The sequence below is a fragment of the Lissotriton helveticus genome, chromosome 11, assembly GCF_964261635.1.
Source record: "Lissotriton helveticus chromosome 11, aLisHel1.1, whole genome shotgun sequence".
Classification (NCBI taxonomy): domain Eukaryota; kingdom Metazoa; phylum Chordata; class Amphibia; order Caudata; family Salamandridae; genus Lissotriton; species Lissotriton helveticus.
The window spans coordinates 1064437329-1064461836 of NC_136072.1; the positions used below are offsets into that span (position 1 = coordinate 1064437329).

The 24508-nt window shown below is 46.8% G+C and overlaps 1 protein-coding gene across 6 annotated transcripts in view; it reads right to left on the reverse strand.

Annotated features, from left to right (window-relative positions):
- The window catches only part of SBNO1 (strawberry notch homolog 1), a 1344504-nt gene that overhangs the window by 959728 nt on the left and 360268 nt on the right, over nt 1–24508 (reverse strand). For all 6 annotated transcript variants that reach the window (XM_078667602.1, XM_078667600.1, XM_078667599.1 and 3 more), the window contains one exon: nt 16802–16935. In XM_078667602.1, the coding sequence (XP_078523728.1) occupies nt 16802–16935 (134 nt within the window). The remainder of the gene's footprint in view (nt 1–16801; nt 16936–24508) is intronic.

Sequence of the window (24508 nt, forward strand, 5' to 3'; positions counted from 1 at the left end):
GGAGCTCACCCCGCTTATTGCCGATTTTTAGAGTCCCCTGGCAGGTGCCCACCCTGCCAGGGATCTTGCGCTGTGTTTGGCCCATATCGAGTGCCCACCTCGCTTTTTGATTTAATGGCTGAGGGAGCCCACCCCTCGACAATCACCGCCGCAGCCCAGGGACATCGAAACCGTGGCCGGGCCGCTGCCTAGTGCGACCCGGAAGTCCTGCCTCCATACCCCCAGGGCCGCGCTGCCATTGGCAGCCCCAGAGGAAGTCAGGCGGATTGCAGCGTGACGGGGCCAGGCCGGAGAAGCAGGAAGCAGCCTGCACGCCCTGCCGAGGCTCCCGAGTGAGAGGATAGCCCCGGACCTCTGCCAGCAGCCGGTGAAGAGGCCTGTCGAAGGGAGCCCGTAGCCAGAGCCGCCCGGGAAGCAGAGAGCCGGTGAGTGGGGCCCTGGTGTGCAGTATCGGGGAGGAGGGCGTCGGGGCACATTGCCGGTGCCCGCCCCTCCCCTCCAGTGTGAAGAGCCTGAGAGGCTCCGACCGGGGGCATTGCTGGTTTTCGAGCCCTGAGAGGCCCCGGGGGCAATTGTGAGCTTGAGTCCCCCGTGAGGGACTCCAACAGCGGCATCTTTGTGATTTGGAGCCCCGAGGCTCCTGGGGACATTTTTAAATTCAGAGAGCCACGAGTGGTTTTGCGGGCCCGAGAGGCTCAAGGCGCCCTAAGTGTTCCTGGGTCCCCCGTGAGGGACCCCACCGCCCAGTGAGGCTGCATCTGTGTTCTGAGAGCCCAGAGAGGCTCTAGGGGGCATTTCTTGTGGCCAGAGCCTGCGAGGCTCCAGCGTTGCCCCCCCCCTCCATTGTTGCACCAGTTGCCCAGCACTTTGTGGGCAACTGCTACGTTTAGGCCCCTGACATTTGGGACACAGGGCGTCCTAGCCCTAGGGAGGCCAGTTGGCCTAGGGACAGTCACAGGTGGTGACTAATGTGATCTTTGCGCAATTGTTCTTGTTTTACACCGCTAAATGTTTTCATGCATCATGTGCCTTGCTCTTACACCGCTGAATGTATTTTGCATCATGTGTTATCTGCACCTCTGAATGTGTTTTTATGCGTCATGTGCCTTGTTCTTACACCTCTGAATGTATTGTTGATGCATCATGTGTTATGTGCTTCACCCCTACAGGTATTGTGATACTTAGGTGGTTGTTTTTCTCCTAGTGCAGGTGGTGCTAGTGAGGTCCTGGTTACCAGTGATTACTGGTTGTGTTCTATTTTGTGCTACAGTGATTTTACATTCTATGTGCTATATTCTAAAAGAGTTACTTCTAAAAGTGCTGATTCCTGACAGTGGTCCAGGTGGCCCTGTCTTGTACATATTCCCTGTAAATTCTGCCCGTGCCTGTGGCACATTGTAAAGTGTGTGTTTTTATCTAATGTGTTTTGGTGTAATACAAAGGCTATTTTTATACATAACCTTGTGTGGAGTTTCCTTTGTGGTGGGCCCTGGGTGTTGTTGCTGGGGGTGCATGAGCAAACACTTAAATCACATCGCCTCCGAGTTTAGCCTTGCTGCTCGCGCCACGTTACCTAGAGGGTGAGCAGGGGTTATCTTGGCGTGTAACTCCCTTGCCCTGACTTAGGAGTGGTGGTCTCGGACTTACTTTGGCGCAAGCGATACAAAAGAGGATGATGGACGGAGCGTTTGAGCAAATCAAACACTCACCCCCAGTCAACTGATCTGGGTTTAATCCATCACCATTCTTTAGCCCACTCAGCCACCCCATTTCAGACATGGCTATATGCAAATCAGTCTGACCCTGTGCCTCATGGGAACAGTCCAGCCCGAACTGCCAAGCCATGTCTTCCATAGACCGGAAACAAGCATCCTGGGACCGGTTTCGGATTCATAATCCTCATCAGCCAGGCGATCTTGAATCCAGTGGCTAAGTGAGCAAGGGACTCACGTCTGAGCATACCCTGCCACACTTAGGGCGAACAAAGCGATACAAAAGGGGATGATGGACGGAACGTTTGAGCAAATCAAACACTCACCCCCAGTCAACTGATCTGGGTTTAATCCATCACCATTCTTTAGCCCACTCAGCCACCCCATTTCAGACATGGCTATATGCAAATCAGTCTGACCCTGTGCCTCATGGGAACAGTCCAGCCCGAACTGCCTAGCCATGTCTTCCATGGACCGGAAACAAGCATCCTGGGACCGGTTTCCGATTCATAATCCTCATCAGCCAGGCTATCTTGAATCCAGTGGCCAAGTGAGCAAGGGACTCACGTCTGAGCATACCCTGCCACACTTAGGGCGCAAGCTCTGGCCAGCCAGGGATCCCATTTCTAACAGTATTGATGGAGGCTCCCAAGTACTGGATGCACTGGACCGGAGTCGGGACAGACTTGGACATGTTGATGTGAAACCCCAGTTTGTTCAAGAGAATGCACGTCTTCTGGAAGTGCGCTTGAGCTTCCGAGAAGGAGGAGGCCTTGATCAACCAGTCGTCCAGGTACGGGTAAAAACCTTGTTCTTCCTGAGGTGTGCGGCTACCACTGCCATGCACTTCGAGAATGTTCTGGGCGCAGACTTCAGTCCTAATGGCAGTACTGTGTACTGATAATGATTGGCGCCGACTTGGAATCGCAGGAACTTCCTGTGTTTGTGTGCAATGGGCACATGAAGTATGAATCCTGTAGATCTATGGCACACAGCCAGTCTCCCCGTTGCAGCTGAGGATAAATCGGATGCAACGACAGCATGCAAAACTTCTCTCGGCGAATCCACTTGTTTGCTTGTCGCAAATCCAGAATGGGCCTCAACTCGTTCTGGTCCTTTTTGCGGACCAGGAAGAACCAGGAGTACAGACCTCTTCCTCTTTGAGACAGAGGCACGTCTTTTATCGCCTCTTCATCCTATCCCTCAGGGTCCTGCTAGAGAAACCCATGGCAGATGTCACACTCCTCTGGGACATGGGATGAAGGAAGGCAGATGATACACACCTCGTGTGGGTCAGACTTGGCCTTCTTCCTGGAGCAGTCAGGGCATTTGACAATTAAGAGTGCACCCAAAGACAAACAGGAAGAAACAGCAAAGTACTTCAAGAATAGCACTCAAATAACTTTGAAAAAGTGAAAAAATCACCAATAAACCCTTGTAAAGGGAGAGCTCAATGCTCCAGGGTCCTGCTTGCAGGAGCCGGAAAAAAGAACTGAAAGTAAAAGGGATCTGCAGTGCATTCTGGGATACTGTGAAGTTCTGGAAAGTTCTTTTAAAGGCACAGTATCCTGTTCTGAGCCACATAATGGCAGCCTATGGGGCTTGTCTGTCCATGTCTTACTCTCTATCATTCCAGAGGGTTTTTGCTGTTAAAGCAAGGGAAATCTGGACAGGCTTTGCTGTTTGTGGATTTTTGGTGGAATTTCTAGTTGAAGTACTGGACAAAGTAGCCTGTGGATATAGGTTGCATTATCTGTCTTTAATTCTCTCCTAAAGTGTCTGTGCAGTTCTGCATTTTTCGACACTTTAAGAGATTATTTTTGATTGCTCCGGGGTCCACGAAGATGGGCGGGACTATTCACTAGATTATGACTATACACAGAGATCCCCTACTACAGAAGGATGAAAACTGTTCTAGAGAGGTTTTTTTGTTTTTTTTTGTAGAGTTTTATATAGCGCGAACTAGACCCGAACCGAATCAGGTATCAGAGCGCTTTACATAGCACCGTTACGTTACATGAGGACACTTTCATTTTTAGGCCTGGGGAGATTAAGTGATTTGCCCAGAATCACAGGAGGTTTTTGGCGTTGTTACAGAGACTCGAACCCAGATCCCCAGGTCCGAGGTCGAGCGCCTTAGCCGTTAGGCCAACCCCTCTCCCCAAGTTCAGACACCTTCCACCACTACATGTAGGGTTGGGGGGTAATTGGGAATTTATATTTTCTGATTACTCTTGATTAAAGGGGGTGTCATTTAGGAGATTACATATGCCTAGATTGTGCTGACGCTCCATTCTCCATAGCTGCTTTAAACTGTAGCTTCTCCTGTGCAGCAAGGTGACTACCTTAACTTCTGTAACTTTAAAGTATGGTTGATATTTCCATGATGTAGGGAGCATGAGATATAGACGTAACATATTTAAACTAGTTTGCTTTCAAAACATTTAAACATGTTTAAACTAAATACAGCATAAATAATGTGGTGAGCAAGTTTGTCATAAGCAAGCTTTTCTGGTGGCTGCGGAACCCATGGGACAAGAGACACCAATAGTAACACCAGTAGCCACTGGTAACTATTCAGAAAAGGTTAATCTTGACAATGGCTACAATCAGCAATATCTTCAAAAACACTGAGGGTCATGCTTCCTGTACGCCCTCCAAAATTGCCCTTTTCCGATTCCTGACTCCTACTTCAAGTCGGTGGAGAGCGACCTCCACCTTCTCCTGTGGGATGGTGGGGCTGCTCGTATTGCCCTACAAAAGTTGACAATGAGCTGGTATGATGGAGGCATTGCACTCCCCCACTTGCGCCTCTATTACTGGGCAACGCAACTGGTTGCCATGAACCACTGGATACACGGCTCACCCAATGACCCAGCCTTCCACCTTGACAGATACCAGACTGGACGGGAGGGATATTTCGGGGTCCTATACAGTAAGCCCAAAAAGAATATATACATTGGCCCTATGGCTCACACGGTCACAATATGGCATCAAGCCACGGCTCGCCTGGGATGGTCGAACAGACTCACTAAAGCCACCCCACTGTGGGCATCACAACAGCTTGGTTCCCTCTGCTTCCAGCTGGGTTTCGACAAGTGGTGTGATGTAGTCCTATAGGTTCTGTATCGATCCCCCTATTCCTGACCCTATTCTGGTTAACAAGTTAACTAGCAGCCATCCCATGAGGCAGAAAACCCCCATGATGCAGGAACCGTTATCTGATAAAGCCACACTACGGCACAGGAACGTGTTATCTGATTAGGTCATAACGCTTGCCATCTAATTAGACAAGCGATATTCCTCCAGCCCCTGATAAGGCATACGGAGTTCTCAAAACAAATCAAACCTATGACAGACCTGGGAAAAACCCTGCGGCCATTGTTTTGATTTCACCGAGAACTTCAGCAAAAGAATGTGCTAACGACCAGGTCGTATGACATCCTTATTGACGTATCTATGTCCATACTTACGTCAATCTCGGCACCTTAAAGGTATAAATATTACCGATATTGCCCTATGCAAACACACGCGGTGGTGACGAGATCGGAGCAGCCAGACTTGCCGAAGCCCAAAGCAGAGCAGACCCCGCTGGCGCAGCCCCGCCTTCCTGACGCGCTGAGAACGAGACGCTGCTTTCTCCTGCCGAGAAATCCAGCTCCGGCGCTTCCGGGTAGCCCTCGCAGGCAGCCTGGAATATCGAGACCAGAGACGAGAGATACCATCCCTCATTCATCCTAGATTCCAGGTACAGAACTGAATAACCCCTTGCAGAGAATTCTTTAGTCAGTCACTTGGCAAAACAAACTTAACTTAAACTGTAACTTTCTATTCCCGCCCACGTATTAGGCTTAGGTCAGGTACACGGGGTAGGCGTAGTTAGAAACACCAGTTGAGTACGATTAGTCAAATGTAAATGTGTATGTATTCATTTTATTCATTTTAAACCTTCATATGGCTTAGAAACCATATCAATGTTTTTACAGTATTATTTTATACTTCTGCTTTTATTGTATGCACTTTACTTAACCATAAGTATTGCAATAATATCGATCCATTTCTCTTGTATGAGAAAAGAGACTGATCAATAAATAACATCTTTTATTGAACACGCCCGTCTCTTCCTTTTCTCTACAATCTGGTGAGACTAAGAATGCACGTACTGACTGAGCAAAATAAGTCGTCTTCTGTTTTCACACGACTCTAGAGATACACTCTTGATTAGGGGAGAGCAAAGTTGTCATGTTCTATGGTTGTCAGAAACGAAATCCCTTCTTGTCTATCCAGGGAGGTTCAACTCCTCCTTGCCTATTCGAGAAAGTTTCTAGTGAACTCTGAGCTAGCTGGCAAACCCAAAACTTTAAGTCTAATATCGACAATAGTAGACCTAGTTAACGTCTGGTCTAGGCCTATACTATTGAAGGTATTATTCCAATGCGCAGAGCCTATTGGGATAATAGGAACTACACTACAGTGGGACACAATCGGCATCTCAACAATAGGATACCTGATGCATAAGGGTAAACTCTTAACCTTTACAGACTTACAAGCCAGATACACACTCGCACAAACTGAGGCCTTCCGATACCGCCAAATCAAACACGCCCTCCTTTCCGCCGTCCCTGATCTCTCCTCCTTGCACGAGTCCTCCCCCCTGGAAGACAGATTACTCTCAGAACCCCTTCCGACAAAGGCCATTTCCTACACATACTGTAAGCTCTGTAATAACCTCCCAAATACATTTTAGCCCTTAAGAGATAAATGGCAGACAGACCTAGGTGACCTGGAAGAGGATGAGTGGCAGGCGGCCCTGATGTCCCCCAGGGAAGTGGCGATTAATCACCAACTCAGACTGATCCAACTGAGAATTCTACACAGGACCTACATGCCGGCAACTCTATTAGCCACAATCGGGAGGAGAGAGGATGATAGATGCCTAAGAGGTTGCGGACAAACTGGCACCTTCTACCATATATTATGGGAGTGTCAGGTGATACAGCGCTTTTGGGAGGGGGTAGCCCGAAAAATGAGACTCACTGGGAAAAACCATGTCTTTGTCACCAAAGGAAGCCGTCCTCAATATCTGGGGTGCCACAGACCTGAATGACCTAGAGTTACAATGGGCCGCTTTGAGTTTCTTAATTGCGAAGCGTTCAATTGCAATGAAGTGGGGTGCTGCTGATAGACCTCTATTGGTGGGTTGGATGGCTGAACTGGACAGGTGCATGTTGGCCGAAAAGCTCCGTGGCTGCCCCGCGAACTGGGACAAGAAGTGGGGCCACAGGAACATTTACCGAGGTGAAATCTGTGAGTCCCCCAAGGTGGAGCTGGCCATGAGCCGGACTTGATTACTGGGCTGAACTGTACAATGATTTCTTATTGTGATTGTACCAGGACTTTGCTTGACCATGTCAATTGTACACTGTTTTTGACTCTGCAACGCTTTCAATAAAAATTTATGTTAAAAAAAAAACACTGAGGGCTACAAAGATGGTTGAAATGATTCTCATATCAAGTCAGCCTCCAACCAGTGGAACAGACTATCACGCTAGTGGTGTGAAAACAGACTGTCGACTTCACCCTCTGGGGCTGAAAAAATTAGGATAGATGCCAAACATGAACAATAAAGATGAAGGCTCAGCTTTCTCTAAGTGTCAAAGCAACAAACGCAGGTCCTCAGCAGGTTTAATGATCCTGCTCTTTTGCTGGGCTTTTTGGGCTGTGGTGAAACATGGCCCATGGTCCAGGGTTGTTCAGTCCAGCTATAATCATGCAGATCCTTCCTGACAGCTGGGACTTGTGTCATCCTAGTGTTTAGATCACTCCTCCAAGAAAGTGCAGCACAGCTCAACAGGCAGTGCTTTGTCCCAAAATCGGATCAGCAAAGGCAACCCTGTAGGCATTCCCAGACGTTGATCCATTCTGGTTGGTGGTTCTCATCAACTATAGTGTGTGCAGGCCTTTGGTAACATCAAAGAACCATTTACTCCGCTGTTGGTCATGTTCAAGCCCCTCGGATGGTCTACAATACTTATTGATTTGTTAGCGCGTCCGCCTCTCATTGACCCTCCTGTTCCTGGACAGATTTAGCAGGCCCTGAAGCACAGGCTTCAGCTTGGAATAGTTAAATTGTGAGGAACAGCATCTCCCCCTGTTGCAAAAAGAACTGTCCACAACATGGGGGTCTGGGAAACCTTCAGTGTGACAATGAAAGGGCATGAATACTTTCCCACAACTAAACATCCCACATAAGCACAAAATATATCTTGACATCTGTGTCCCAGACACGATAAAAGCTAAGTTATGGCGCCTTACTAGAGAAAGCCAGTGGGCAACACTACTAACAGGATACAGACCAGAATGGCAATGATCCTGGACTAGAAACTCCTTCGCCAACAGTCAGTGCATAGCTCCAGTTCAAAGGGCACTAGCCAGTCACTTAATAAGGGGTACACTTTGAGTTTCCACCCAGACCAGAGAACACGTCTTTTGTTGAAAAAATAGTCCGAGATTAAACAGGCAGACCTGCAGCAGCTCCAGTGGCTTCACGGGATAGTCCAGCTACATGAAGAAAAAACAAACAGGTTTCCCCAGCAAGGTCAAAGTGAAAGTGACTAATATGCCCTTCGTTTTAACAACCCTAAAGAATTTATTTGTAATAGTTTTTTTGTTTTAAAAAGATTTTAAAAATGACTAAATATAGCCTCAACATGGATCATAAATATACATACAAAACGTGGGTTTTATAGGTTGTTTTTTTTTTTTTACAATAATTGTTGGTCATAAAAATTGTTCCAAATCACACACAAAGGCCAGTTTAGGGCTATCAATTCAAAAAATAATGTACAAATTTATAACATAAAAATGTAGTGTTTCAACAGCAATTTTGAAAGACAACAATGTAATCACAAGAAACTTTGCATATGCCTCTCGTTTCTAAGAGCACATTATTTCTTTCTAGTGCGAAGATGGACAATGACAGTGCATGCATAAAATACAACATGTACATCGCGTATGCTGATATTTTCCGGCCTCTTCCTCGGCTCCAGCAGCTGTAGGGGTGGAAGGATCCTCGGTCTGTGCGGTGACCTTCACCCTCTGACCCCGGACGTCACCCCCGGCCTCGGATTGTCATCTTCACCGTCCCAGGCCGAGGGGGAGAGGGCTCTGAGCAGGGGTCTGAGCAGGCTTCAGTCCTACAGACTCCCTCCCTCTAGAGACCAGCTGTGCACTCCACCTCCACTGCCCTCGGATTAAACAAAAAAGCTTCAGTCCTACAGACTCCTTCCACCATCTATAGACCAGCTGTGCACTCCACCACCCTTGGATTAAACAAAAAAGGGTTTTTGGCCTGGAGGACAGGGTATCGCGGACAGAACAGACCGAAGTGGCAGGAGTTGACGTGGCTGACCCAGTTTTCACTAATGCGGACCTCGCTGACTCCTGGGACGAGAGGAGACACGGGGGCACTTACCCATGGACATTGCCACAGCCTCCTTTGCTGCTGCAAACGTGGAACGCCATCAGAGGGACTACATTTCCCGGCACCAATTGCGGTGAGTCCGCCGCCAACGTCGTTTCTGCGCCCTCTGGCGCTTAAAATCAGCTGGGAGCCCCCGCGTCGCGGGCAGCGCCGGGAGAAGCCCGGGACAAGGGCGGGACAGTCTGCGACAGTCCGAGACCGGAAGAAGCCGGGCTGGGCCACGGACTTTGAGCCTTCACACCCATCCAACCTATTGGGACCTACTGAACTGTGAGTGACTATTCTATAGCCTGATCATGACTAGACTACGTTCCTCCAAAATGCCAAAATCTGCTGGATCGATTGAGAACTACATGGTTAAGGTTGTTGAAAAAATAAACATTGAACGGCGTATGTCCATAGGTCGAGTTAGTCCACCTCCCTCACCTATAAGTAATTGCACCCCACCTGAGATAGTTGATTTAGTGCCAGGGAATGTCCAATCTGTTCAATCGGGAGGGGACATTGATAGAACTGCACTAACACAACCCACACTGGAGGTGCCGGATAATTCTATTCCCTCTACATCGCAAGACCCACCACAAACACAAATACAAACAATAATACCTCCGGCATTTTTCCCAGTACCCCCACAAACGTCCTCACCCACGCGTAGAACCGTGAGGGCCTGTAGAAGGACACAGAACAAACGGGTAGTGTATCATTGAGTCAAGAAGATGGCCTCTACTGTTGATAAATCAAGGCCCATTCCTGACACTCATACAGAGGATGACATGACTAATCTGAAGCCGAACCAACTTGATTCCTTGGTAAACATGTTCACGCTTAAATTTGAGGACATGATTAGACCATTAGCTGAGAAAGTAGAGCAGGTCATTAAAGAAGTATCTAGATTGGGCACACTTTTGACATCTCATGTGGCTGCACCACAAAACCCTAGTGTGCTTAGTAAGGGTCCTGTTGCCGCAAGTAAAGGGGAGGTGGCTAAACTAGATCAGGTTGCCAAGGAGGTGTCTAAATTAGGGGTCCTTTTATCTACTCATCTGACTTCAGTAACATTAGTTAGGAACATTAGTACAGGTGATGTTGTAAATGAGGTGTCAGCAAGCGCAAGCAGTGGGGGGTGGGGGGGGGGGGGGCAATACTCAAATACCAGCTGCTCAGCCTCCCATTAAGCCAATTATTCCGCCACTCACACTGCGGGTTAATACACAACCGAACACCGCAGGAGTCCTTTTAGAGCGGAGGGCAAGAAAGCAAAAAACAATAGTCAACCTCCCCCCAGATTGTGCCCCATACACAGTAGTGTTAACTAATGTACCTGGTGTAGATTCACATATGAATGATGCTAGTGGGGAAACCCGTGACTCTTTGAATCATAAAGTATTAGCCTGGTTAAGCAAATATTGCGGCTTCCCTGTTGCTTTTTCTAACGACAAAAAACACAGTTGATGGACAGAATGTAGAACAATGTCATACATTCACCCCAGTACAAGGATCTGGGCCTAAATCCATCGTTTTTTTGCACTCCACACCACCCTGGGTTAGACACTGGCTATATGCAAATCAGCTCTGACCCTGTGCCTCATGGGAACAGTCCAGTCCGAACTACCAAGCCATGTCTTTCCCAGACCGGAATCAAGCATCCAAGGACCGGTTTCTGGCTATCAGCCTTCATCAGCCTGGATAGCTTGACTCCAGTGGTGTGGAGAGCCTGGGACTCACGTCTGAGCATACCCAGCCCACTCGGGGTGAAAATTGCAAAAAACACAGTTGATGGACAGAATGTAGAACAATGTCATACATTCACCCCAGTACAAGGATCTGGGCCTAAATCCATCGTTTTTTTGCACTCCACACCACCCTGGGTTAGACACTGGCTATATGCAAATCAGCTCTGACCCTGTGCCTCATGGGAACAGTCCAGTCCGAACTACCAAGCCATGTCTTTCCCAGACCGGAATCAAGCATCCAAGGACCGGTTTCTGGCTATCAGCCTTCATCAGCCTGGATAGCTTGACTCCAGTGGTGTGGAGAGCCTGGGACTCACGTCTGAGCATACCCAGCCCACTCGGGGTGAAAATTGCAAAAAACACAGTTGATGGACAGAATGTAGAACAATGTCATACATTCACCCCAGTACAAGGATCTGGGCCTAAATCCATCGTTTTTTTGCACTCCACACCACCCTGGGTTAGACACTGGCTATATGCAAATCAGCTCTGACCCTGTGCCTCATGGGAACAGTCCAGTCCGAACTACCAAGCCATGTCTTTCCCAGACCGGAATCAAAACTGGAGTCAAGCTATCCAGGCTGATGAAGGCTGATAGCCAGAAACCGGTCCTTGGATGCTTGATTCCGGTCTGGGAAAGATATGGCTTGGCAGTTCAGGCTGGACTGTTCCCATGAGGCACAGGGTCGAGGCTGATTTGCATATAGCCATGTCTGACCTGGGGTGGTGTGGAGAGCAAAAAAACGATGGATTTAGGCCCAGATCTCTGTACTGGGGTGAATGTATGACATTGTTCTGCATTCTGTCCATCAATTGTTGTTTTTGCCTTTGTCACCCCGAGTGGGATGGGTATGCTCAGACGTGAGTCCCATGCTCTCCACACCACTGGAGTCAAGCTATCCAGGCTGATGAAGGCTGATAGCCAGAAACCGGTCCTTGGATGCTTGATTCCGGTCTGGGAAAGATATGGCTTGGCAGTTCAGGCTGGACTGTTCCCATGAGGCACAGGGTCGAGGCTGATTTGCATATAGCCATGTCTGACCTGGGGTGGTGTGGAGAGCAAAAAAACGACGGATTTAGGCCCAGATCTCTGTACTGGGGTGAATGTATGACATTGTTCTGCATTCTGTCCATCAATTGTTGTTTTTGCCTTTGTCACCCCGAGTGGGATGGGTATGCTCAGACGTGAGTCCCATGCTCTCCACACCACTGGAGTCAAGCTATCCAGGCTGATGAAGGCTGATAGCCAGAAACCGGTCCTTGGATGCTTGATTCCGGTCTGGGAAAGATATGGCTTGGCAGTTCAGGCTGGACTGTTCCCATGAGGCACAGGGTCGAGGCTGATTTGCATATAGCCATGTCTGACCTGGGGTGGTGTGGAGAGCAAAAAAACGATGGATTTAGGCCCAGATCTCTGTACTGGGGTGAACGTATGACATTGTTCTGCATTCTGTCCATCAATTGTTGTTTTTGCTTTTTCTAACGACATCATATCAACACGAAGAGTGGAGTGGTTGGGCAATTCGAGAAAGTCTACCAAGGGGGATTGTGTGATCGTAAATTTTAAGCATCCACAGCATGTAGCGACTGTTTTGCTAAGGGCTGCTTCTTTGCCATCGACAGACAATTCTGTATGTGCACGCCCCCTTGGTTTCTTCTATAATCATTTAAATGACATCATTAAACCGCAAGTTGCCCAACATTATCCACCAATTTCTCCTATCATGCAGGGTATAGTGCCACATGTTTTTTCTGGTCATCATAACCCAATGCCCCAAGATTCCTATTGTTATAGCCTGTGTAGACCAAACTCTCCAGCTGACCAAATTCTGCTTTTAGTCAATCGATTTTCACCCTTAACCTCTCTGGAGGAAAATGATTGACTGGTAAATCAATCACGGATTATCACACAAGTCTGTAGAATCATGACCTGGAACATTGCTGGAATAAGGGGCAAAGTGGGTAACGAGACCTGGATTTACTTTTTGAAAACTTTTGACATTGTGGCTCTACAGGAAACCTGGGATCGATCGAACAGCTTTTCCCTTGATGGATATAGACATTTTTGCATCCCTGCTATAGGCAGTTTGGCTGGAAGATCGAAAGGAGGTTTATTAATTTTGTTTAAATTAGAGCTAAAAGGAGAACTGTCACAGCTTGATTCAGGTTGTGAAAATTGCTTAATTGTTGAAATGAATTTCCCAGATTCATCCAATATTTTATTTATACATTTTTATAATGCCAAAGCTACTGAGAGTACCAGACATAATCTGGACCAGATAGATACATTTTTGTCAGTCTACAGAACTAAAGTAAAGTGCTTTGAGATAATTCTACTTGGTGATTTTAATATCCATCCGTGTGATTACCCCTGTGTCAATCTAGTAGATGATGGCCCCCCGGTTCCACAGTGTCACATTTTGAACACTCAAAAAGGGGGGAGGCTCTTGAAGAATTTTTTGCTGTGTGGAACCTATACGAATCAGGATGCGTGGAGGGTGATTTAATTGTCCCAACTTTTAAAGGCATAGGTGATGGCACAATTATTGATTTTATTTTCATGTCTTGTAAAATCTTAGGTAAAGTGTTAAGGTATAGAACTGAGGTTTCAGTCTTTAGCAACCATAACCCGGTTCTAATGGAGGTTTTGTCTAGGGATTTGTTACCTTTTAAAACAGCGTCTCACAAGGGAGGCCAGCGAGTGATTCCGATAGATCAAAGACGTAGACTAAAATGGGAGAATATAGAACCAGAGGCCATTTTACAGGATGTTTTGAATAGGGTGGAGGATGATGTAGCTATGTGTCTAGACCCACAGGCTGCTAGCGAGCAAGTAGTTAGTGCATTTGACAGTATTTGCAAACAGATCAACCAAACTCTAACGGTGGTAAAGGGACCCCTTAAAAATTCAGGGAAAAGATGGTTTGATCACTCTTGTTCAAAAGGCACACGCTGATTTGTTAAAAGCCCTAAAGTCTAACAGAAAAGACCGCGTACTAATAGCCAAGCTGAGAGCAAACTACAAAAAGGTTATACAGACCAGGAAGAACGCTGTAAAAGATAATGCTTGGTCCCAGCTACTTGATCCAGAGGTTTTAAAAAACAGTAGCCAATTCTGGAAAGTGGTAAGTCACCCCCTATTCTCACCGGTAGAGAACTGCCCTCTTGAGTCCAACATTGCTGATGAGGCTTGGATTATGCATTTTAGTAACATATACTCTAGTACCGCTCCTCAAGAGTCATTAAATATGACAACCGAGAGAGATGAGGGTATTTGTGTTTCTTTTGAAGTCTCAGATGTGGAAAGGGCAATAGATCAGACCTTGAAAAATAAGGCACCTGGCCCTGACGGGGTCCCCGCTGATATTTTTAAGTGTGCTCCAAAATTATGGTCAGAGATTCTGTGTAAGGTCTTTAATAAACTAAACCATAATAATATCCCAGCATCCTGGAAAGAGTCCATTATTGTCCCAGTTTTTAAGAAGGGTAATCGGTCAGATCCAGCCTGTTATCGACCGATCTCCTTAATAGATTCATCAGTTAAAATCCTGGGACAGGTCATCCTTTTTAAATTACAGGATTGGCTTGAAGAGAAAGGGATTCTGTCAAATGTCCAATACGGTTTCAGATCCAAAAGAAGTACTGTGGATCAGTGTCTTAACTTACAATTGTTAGTGGACAAATATACCGTTGCCAAGGATGGGTTACTATATCTGGGGTTTATGGACCTTTCGTCGGCTTTCGACCTTGTAAACCGATCGAAACTGTGGAAGATTTTAATCGGTTTGGGTCTTGATCCAATCTTGGTAAATTTCTTGGCAGACCTACATACTGGCCTGCGGGCCTCTGTCAGAGTGAACTCAGCGGGACGTTGTTCTAGCCATTTCCACCCAGAAAGGGGGGTCAGACAGGGGTGCATTATGGCCCCTCTCTTGTTTACAGTCTATATAAACGCTCTTGAACCTGTACTCAGGTAGGCCATGGCAGACATACCGCATATAGGAGATCTGGGTATACCGGTTCTCCTGTATGCGGATGACGCTGTACTTCTATCACGAACTGGGGTGGGGCTTCAACGATTGTTGGACGCATTCGGTCGTTTTATGAATTCCCTAAATCTTAAAATAAATGTAAAAAAATCACAAATAATGAGACATGGGAGAGGATCTCGAAAGAAAAATATAAAAACTTTTTTCTGTTGCAATGAGAAACTTAGCAGAGTCCCCACCTTTCCGTACTTGGGTATTATTTTTGAGGAGAGGGGGAATTGGGGCCCACAGATTAAAGCAAGAAATATTGCTTTTGCTAGAACCTCTATGGCAATCATGGCCTTTAGCAAAAAACTTGGGGCTAGGCCCATATCGGCTCTGTTAAACATCTACAAAGCCAAGTGCTTGGCAGTAGCCACGTATGGCTGCTCACTTTGGGGACACAGTACCACGGACTGCTTGCAAATCACCGAAAATAAATTCATGAGATCAATCTTATCGGTGCCGCAGTCAACCCCTTCTTTTGTAGTGCATTCAGAGTTGGGTGTTGGTTTTATTCCAGACATGTTGAAGGTAGCCCCACTAATAACTTGGCTGAAGACTTGGTAGAACGACAAACTCTCCCTGTATCATACCATTCTTAAGGATTGTCTTAGTCTAGACAACCTAAATAAAATTAAGTGGTTATCCTACATCAAACAGGGTTTTCAGAAAATTGGAAGACCTGAGCTTTTTCACTCCCCAGAAAGTGTAACTCGTAGGGACATAGCATTTACGAAGGGGACCATGTTACAGATGCTATCTCTCGACAGGGAGGAAAGGGAGCTCAGAAAAACCACTGTTAGATCCTTCATTATGGTTGCTAATCCCCCTGGTCCTGAACTTTACATGGTTTTAGTGAAATCGACCCTATCATAGGTTTCTTCTAATGCGTTTTCGTTTAAATTTGATTTATTTAACATTGGGCCAACTCACGGAATGGAACACTTCTGATCAGGCACCGCCGTGTTCCTGCGATAATCTTTCATAGTAGGACACAATGCATTTTGTAATGTTCTGTGGCCATTATATGGCCGCAAGGAGGAAGTTTCTTGTGCCTATCCTTAAGGAGACAGGCTTCATTCAAGTGAGGCCTGCACTCCTATACCTGCAACTACTAGACAGTCCGAGGGTTATTTCTCATGTCGCTAGTTTTTTTTGGGGGGCAGCTCGGGAGAGAAATAAGATAATGAAACATCGTGCTTAAATGTACTCCTATAAAAATGCATTTTCTGTACACATTGTCTTTTTATGACCTATCATGGCAGCTACCATTCTGTGAACTGATCGTTTTTAATGTTTTTGAATTGTTAACGTTTTTTAGATTTGGCTGGATTTTTAAGATATTTAAAATGTGTGATTGTAATTGCGTGTTTTTTAAAAAGTAATTGATTGTACTTTGTTCATCATTGTCTTTTTATGATATTGAATTATCGAATAAAGTATTTTGACTGACTGACTAAATATAGCCTCAACATGGATCATAAATATACATACAAAACGTGGGTTTTTTAGGTTGTTTTTTTTTTTTTTTTTACAATAAATGTTGATCATAAAAATTGTTCCAAATCACACACAAAGGCCAGTTTAGGGCTATCAATTAAAAAAATAATGTACAAATTTATAACATAAAAATGTAGTGTTTCAACAGCAATTTTGAAAGACAACAATGTAATCACAAGAAACTTTGCATATGCCTCTCGATATTAAGAGCACATTATTTCTTTCTAGTGCGAAGATGGACAATGACAGTGCATGCATAAAATACAACATGTACATCGCGTATGCTGATATTTTGGGTGAAAAATTCCATAACAATTGCACAATTACTTTCTGGAGCCTTACCAGAGCGCTCTTTTTCTACCAAGAATGTAATTTTCAAAGATAATTCCAGCTATTGTTCTCCCTTTTCCAACTCCTGCACCATCGCCTATCAGGAACCCTGCTCGGTCACCATTGGGAAGGAAAGTTTCATGTTGCTGCAAGATAAAGTACATGAATGTGAAGTATTACCAGGTAATTATGGAGTTTAAGTTGGACATTCTTTTAAACAGGGGGGCATGAATCGGAGGGGAAACAGTATGAAAATGCATAGGTGTGTCAGTGAGAGTAGATGCAGATGATCCAAGAGGTATCAACGGATTTTCAGGTTTTTTTATGTGTAGACATAACTCAGTCAGTTAGAGTACTTTAGAGAAAAAACATTAATAGGTACACAGGCGATTTTATATTTATAATGGTCAATGATATTTATATTTGTCATTAGAGTGAACAGATCTCATCAGAATATTCATATAGCACATATGTCACTGAGGATAAAAGGTTGATGCAACAGTGTCAGGTATTGCTAGACAGTGTGCTATGTCTGAGGATTAATCAGCAAGGAGAAAAGTAAGTTAAATATAAGTTTTATGTTCGAATTAGATGTAAAGGTTTTTCGAAAAGACAATCCTTTTTGGAACAAAAAGTTAGTACCTATGTGCCAATAACAGGTACGTTTCTCATACAGGTGCCAAGTCTGCAAGTGGAAGCGCAAGAAAACGTCAGAAAGATTGTTTATTTCAGAAGCAGGAAGTTCTTTAGTTCTTCTCGGAAGAAAGCGAACAGAGAGTCTAGCCTAGCAATATGTATGTCCCTGGAGACCTTCGGGTTGAAGCCTCAAAAGGAGCGAGACAAAGTGAAGTTCTTGGTAGAGCATAGGATTTGCAGTTGAAGACAGGCCACACATTACATTAGTCTCCGTCTGCCTAGTTAAAAGTTTCTTCCTCAATCACTGGACTGCAGCTACAATGGAAACCACGATCCTGTAGCATACTTGGAGGCGAAGATATACTGACAAAAAAAATATCTGATGGGTGGTAATTTACCAGCTGCCCTAACAAACTCGTTAGCTTTGGTGACATTCTGAAAAAAAAAATCTGAATCAGTAATGTGAAGCATAACCATTAATTAAATTGTGCTACTCCAGCATTTGCCCCATTTATTCACTAAAATCTCTCTATATTTATCAGCTCACTTATTTGCCTAGACCACGCGAAAAAATGAGCAGGGTTTGCCTGTGACGAACTTTGACAAACTTAGAAAACCACTACCTTACACCAAAGCACCGACAGGAGCAAACTGGACAGCCGAAACAGCGCCCCGATGCTAGGAAGATTCAAGAAGCTGTAGTAAACAAGCCACTTTGCACTGCATTCTCTAAGCCCACGTGTGCTCATTGGTTGCACATTTTTACATAAAACTAAAACAAAGGAAGCCTACACCGCTGCACTACTAGAACTGAAAACAAGCTTGGAAGAAGCAGTAATGATCAGTATAGGTGACATGTATTGGCACAGAGCTACACGTTCCAGACACTGCAGGGTGCATATTCAATACTGGCCTGCCAATTCCGGACATTTATGGTGTTAGATACACCATAACGAAATAGTGGCCAACAGACTGCGGCTTTCCAGCCCACGCAGTTCTCAAAATGCTGCTGGAGGTTCGCCATGCTGAAAAAACAAATATCACCAGACTATATTCGGCACTAACTCGAATGACACAGCCAGACTTCGCTACACAAAGATCAGGCTTACTAATTTAAACTCTGACTTCTCAGACCAAGAACAGAAAGTAAGTCTGACAGGCAAAAATAAATCTCAAACCACACGTTTTCATCCAATTCATCACAAATTAATATAACACTAATCAGATCCTAGATAGATGTATAAGATATTTCAGACAATTACAGACAGATGTCAAAGTTGTAAAGAACGTTGGACTTCAGTCCTTTAGGCAAATATCACACGATTATACTCACAACGACTATTATCCAAATCAAAGGATACTCCAACACATGCCTCTTAGGCACACTCACTCTCTTCCTAAATAACTTAAGTTTGAAACCAGATCTATAGACTTCACACCTATGCCGGCTAAAAGAAAATAAATGAAGCAGCCCGCACACAGGAGAGATATTGATCAGGGAGTTAAATAACCGAGCGGAGGTATCGTATCCAAAAGTCTGGCCACAGATTCCTTAACTTAGAATATCATAAGCGTCAGACTGGATCGGGAGAATCTCCAGCAGTACCTCTGCGCACTGGAGAACGGCGCCGCATAGCTCCGTCTAGATATCGTCCACGGATATGAAGTCAATGGAATAAGTCCTTCCGGCACGCTGACGTCATTTTTCTACTGTGAAGCTTTTCCGCGCCACAACGCGGAGCCACTACCAAAACCGTGAGTGTGGGAACAGTGTGCTAAAATAGATCAAAAATCTTTGAAACAATAATGACAAGATATCATAGAATGATGAGAAAAAGATTACTTTATACTGTACAGGATTGAAGGGGGGGAGAGCAGAGCACTTGCCCCTAGAAACAGTGTCGCAGAAGCAAAGTGCCATGCCCTCCTAGTAATGAGGCAAAGCAGCATTGGCGATGAATGACATGGCAAAAGATAGGCAGCCTGCATTCACAGAATGTAACTAACTGGCAACAGAACTGGAACAACATGACTCATGGTAATGGACCACAGTTCTGCAACAACAGAGAATGCAATATCATACACCCCATAAATGACCTATTGACTGTAGCACAGACAAGGAAACCCCAAGTAATGGTTAAAAAATAGAAGAGTGTGGAAGGGAGGGTATAAGAACATGATCAAACCCCACACTGGAGAATCAGGGTGGAGGAACATGGAAGGACATTGAACCCAATGACGAGAATGGGTGGAGAAGCAAAAGCTAAAACAGCATGAGACATCCTACCCTGGAGAGAGGTGAAGCATACCATCCCGCCGGAAGACAAAGGCCACCTAAGGAGGCACGTGGGCAGAACCCACCCTGACAAAAGCCCTCGCAAAGTGGGGAATATGGGTGGGCGTTAAGGAATCTGTGGCTAGACTGTGTCTCTACCAGATACATCGTTACCAAAGGTAAGTAACTTGTTAATCTGATAGAGACATCTAGCCGTAGATTGCTTAACTTAGAGTAGATACCAAAGCTATACCCCATTGGAGGAGGGTCTGCGACTGAAAACCACCAAATTCCACTGTCAATAACATTGACCAGAAAACAGTGGGAACAGCAATGCCAGCGTGGTCAACACCAGACCCGTTAAGCTCTGTAGGGGAGCATTAACAAGGGGAAGCAACAGCACCACAGTCCATCAGAGGACGGTACGAGACCTCTCTTGTCCAGACTGGGACGAATGGGAAGCCCATAACCAGAATGGCCAGTGCAGAATGGACGAAAATCCTCAAACTTCTGCAAGAAGGTGGTAAACCTAGCACAAGTCCCATGGGCACGCAAGAGAAAAGATCCCAGAAAGGAACAAAACAGGATGACCGAGTCAGAGCATACAAACCGAGCATGCACAACAGTGGATGTCAAAACTGACATGTGGAGAGACAGATGTCACCATGCAGAGATAAACAGTACCATGAATACCAGGAGATACATGTATGAGGATGATTGGGATACACGGAAGCAGACAGTGTGGACCGTGAGCACTACACCACACACATGCAAAATCCCAATGAAATGTAGCATCAACAGCACATGCGCCGGCAGAAAAAGTCGGGCACACCAACAGGTAGTCAACCGACCAGCTGTCCCGGGAGGTACAACGGTTAATGGATACAGGCCAGGTCGGGCACACACAAAAGGCTCGTTCACGAGAGAGGGAGAGGATCTGGGACAAAAACCCCAGATACCACAGCAAGGAAAAACCTAGCCTGCCTGCCTTCACGCTATGTGGATAGCCGGGGCCAGGAACAGGAGTACCTGAGCCCCCGCACAGCAAAGGGACTAGAGTCCCTGCCTGAGAAGTGCATAGTGAGAAAGGGGCAACATGCAACAGTGACATGCCTGGTATGTACTCTACTGCCCATAAGCAAAAACCAGACAGGGTCTCAGCCGCAAAAGAAAACCCAAGCACATCCCAAAACCCAAGAACGAAGAGTAGATAATACCACAAGAAGAGAACGCAGCGAAGACAGCAGCGCAAGGCGTACCGCAGGCACCCCGTGACTGTGAACATACCCAGTGCATACTCACCTATTGTGTCCGTATAGAACATGGAAAGAAACCACCCAGAGCGAATAAGGACAACAACATGCCCACAAGGGACACTTGCTTCAGCCAGCGAAGGCAAAAAGAGCACAGCGAAAAGGTGATCATCATGCTGGGGTGAGCCAGATGTGGCAGAAAGCACAAAAACACTCTGGAGCAGTCTGCCTCCATAGAGACATAAGATCCAGGAGAGAGCCACGCCAATCTTGCGGTTCTCACCAGAGGAGATGTCCTACAATAGTAGGAAGAGCGAAAAAAGGAAGGAGCCTACAGTGTGAACTATAGGACAATCCCCCAGAGGGACAGAAAAACCATCCTAAGAAGACTACGCTGGAGCCTTCAAGGCTTCCTGTGCAAGGAAGAGCGGCTATACAACAGCCAACGAATACCACACATAGGGTATGTGTTATCCGCGTAAAAAGCCAAGGACACCTCTTGAGACTAACTCGTAGACAGAGGAATCAAAAAGAAATACAGACACAGCCATCTAGCTGTAACAAATAAGGGGAAAAGAGGCTGATTAGCCATACACTCCGTCTGGGCAATAACTTCTTGAACCCATAGACTGATCCCAGAAAAAAACAGTGACAACACTGCAACCAAAGTAAAATTCCGCAACAAGGATTTATGGAAACCCAGACATGAGATGTTGGACCGCTGAGTCAGCATGGCTGTTAAAAAGGGAAACCCCATCAAAGGGCAAATCCTGAAGACGCTCCTGAACATTTGCAGGAAAACTGCCATAGCGGAGCCAGGCATGGCGGCGCAGAGCAACTGACCTGGCCATAGCCCGACCCACAGAGTCAGTGGTCTCTATGGACAACCGAATGGAAAACTGTGCCAGTTCCCAGCCATCATGAAGCAGCCGATCCAGGTCAGCCCAAGAGCCCTCCAGAAGAAAGTTCGGAGACGCTCGACTGAGTCCCACAGGGCAAAAGTAGGCCATGCAAACACGCATGACGTGTTCAAAGATCGATGGGACGAGCTGGTGGACGCAAAGACATGGTGGAAACACGCCTTCAACCAGCAAAACTCCCTAGTGGGAGGACGTAACGGAGATGGGGAGGAAGGTAGCAAGGCAGAGGCTGCCTAGACTAGCCCTTGAGTCCTAGGATGGAGGGACAAACAGACTGTCATCTGGAGCCCGGCGATAACGATGTGCAATAGCACGACCTAAAGGTTCTCCCGATGAGGATCTCGCCCAAGTCCCAAGAAGAAGGTCATAATGACCCGCCAAAAAGCAACAACGGCTCCACGTCGCCCTGGTTGACTAGATATAACAAGGGGTCAGAAGGCAGAGACTGAGGGATGCTGCATCTGTAAGATATCCCCAGTTTTGCAAACAGCTCTCGCAAACACTGAACCAGCCTCCGGTGCCATTCCAGGTGGCAACAATAAGCCATCTGTAGGGGACGATTGTAGGCTAATCTGTCCACCAAAACGCAGAGGCTCTGCAGCCAGAGTAGGACCAAAAGCCTGCCAGTGCCCCATGGGTAACTGCTCCGAGGAGCATCAAAACAACCCTGGGGCTGTTGAAGCCTCAGAGGCCTCATCCTCCTCCACCAACAGAGGAACAGCAGGGGACGGCACCGGCGTCGACAGACGTTGAGACGGCGTCGCATCGAAGTCAACGACCACCAAAGAGGACTTGACCGCTCGGCGTCTACTACCTCCACAGAGATGGGAAACTGCAGTGAGGAACGGCTGTGCGGTGGTTCCACTGGAGGGCCGGACGTCTGATTGGGATGCCCCTCCAGGCCATGTACCGATGTCACAGTGACAGAACCAGAGTCAGGGAACTCGATCGGTGCAGAGGATAAACCCGCCGGCGAATTCCTGATCTGAACCCATACTCCCCTCTATGGGCCTGAAGGTGCACCAGGGAGAGGAGGTGACCCAAAGATGTCCTGTAAAGCCCTTGAATAGGCTTCGATTTGGGATCTAGATGCCCCAACACCAGGAAATGATGGGTAGGTGGCGGTTGACTCCCGGGAGCCAGTGTTCGGTGAAGACCGAGAGCAGCGGGCCTCGGCATCATGTTTATTGGAGGTCGATGACCTCCTTGACTTCTTCCTGTGCTTACCTGAGTCAGGCGAGCGACAGAGGTAACAACTCCATGACCTGTCCCGAACAGAAGCCCCAGCTCAAGATATAGACAGGCATCACGAGGATTCCAAACAGGACAGCCGGGTGGACAGCAACCTTATCAGGCGTTATCGCAGGGACTTCGGCTTCAGCTGGCGGCAGGCATGGCACTCCTCTGAGTCGTGGTGCTCTCACAAGCACCACTTGCAGATCCTGTGTGGATCTGTCACAGACATCTGCCACGTACAGGTCAAGTCAAGTCAAGTCAGAATTTATATAGCGCACTACATACCCAGAGGGTCTCAAGGCGCTTGAGGAAGGGGGGGGGAGGTTTACTTATCGAATATCCAGGTTTTAAGCTGTTTTCTGAAGGCTAGGTGGTTTTGAGTAAGTCGGAGGTGGATGGGAAGGGAATTCCAGGTTTTGGCCGCTAAGTAGGAGAAGGATCTTCCCCCCCATGGTGGCTTTGTGGATGCGCGGAACAGCGGCGAGGGCTTGGTTGGACGAACGCAGCTGGCGGGTGGGGGTGTAAAAGGAAAGGCGCGTGTTGAGACAATCAGGTCCAAGTTCGTATAGGGCTTTGTGTGCGTGGGTGAGGAGACGGAACGTTATTCTCTTGTTGACGGGGAGCCAGTGAAGGTCTTTCAGGTGAACGGAAATGTGGTCTGTGCGGGGGATGTCTAGTACGAGTCTGGCTGAAGCATTTTTGGATGCGTTGGGAGTTTTTTCTGCAGTTTTGCGGTGGTACCGGCGTAAAGGGTGTTTCCGTAGTCAAGACGGCTTGTAACCAGTGCGTGGGTGACCTTTTTTCTTGTTTCGGTGGGGATCCAGCGAAATGTTTTTTTGAGCATGCGTAGGATGTTGAAGCATGATGATGAGACGGCGTTGACTTGTCTGGTCATCGAGAGTGAGGAGTCCAGGATGATGCCCAGGTTCCGTGCGTGGTCCGTCGGTATGGGGGCTTTTCCTAGGGCCGTTGGCCACCAAGAGTCGTCCCAGGCGGAAGGGGATGAACCTAAGATGAGGACTTCCGTTTTGTCAGAGTTCAGTTTCAGACGGCTGTGCTTCATCCACTCGGCTACTTCTTTCATCCCTTCATGTAGGTTGGTTTTGGCGGTGGTTGGGTCTTTGGTGAGTGAGAGGATCAGCTGAGTGTCATCAGCGTAGGAGATGATGTTGAGGTTGTGTTGACGTGCGATGGTTGCGAGGGGGCTCATGAGACGTTGAAGAGGGTGGGGCTGAGTGATGATCCTTGCGGGACGCCGCAGATGACTTCGGTGGCCTCTGACTTAAATAGGGTGGAGGCGGACTTTCTGAGTTCTTCCAGCGAGGAACGAGATGTTCCAGTCCAATGCTTTTCCTTGAATTCCGATGTTTGAGGCGTTGTATCAGGGTGCTATGGCAGA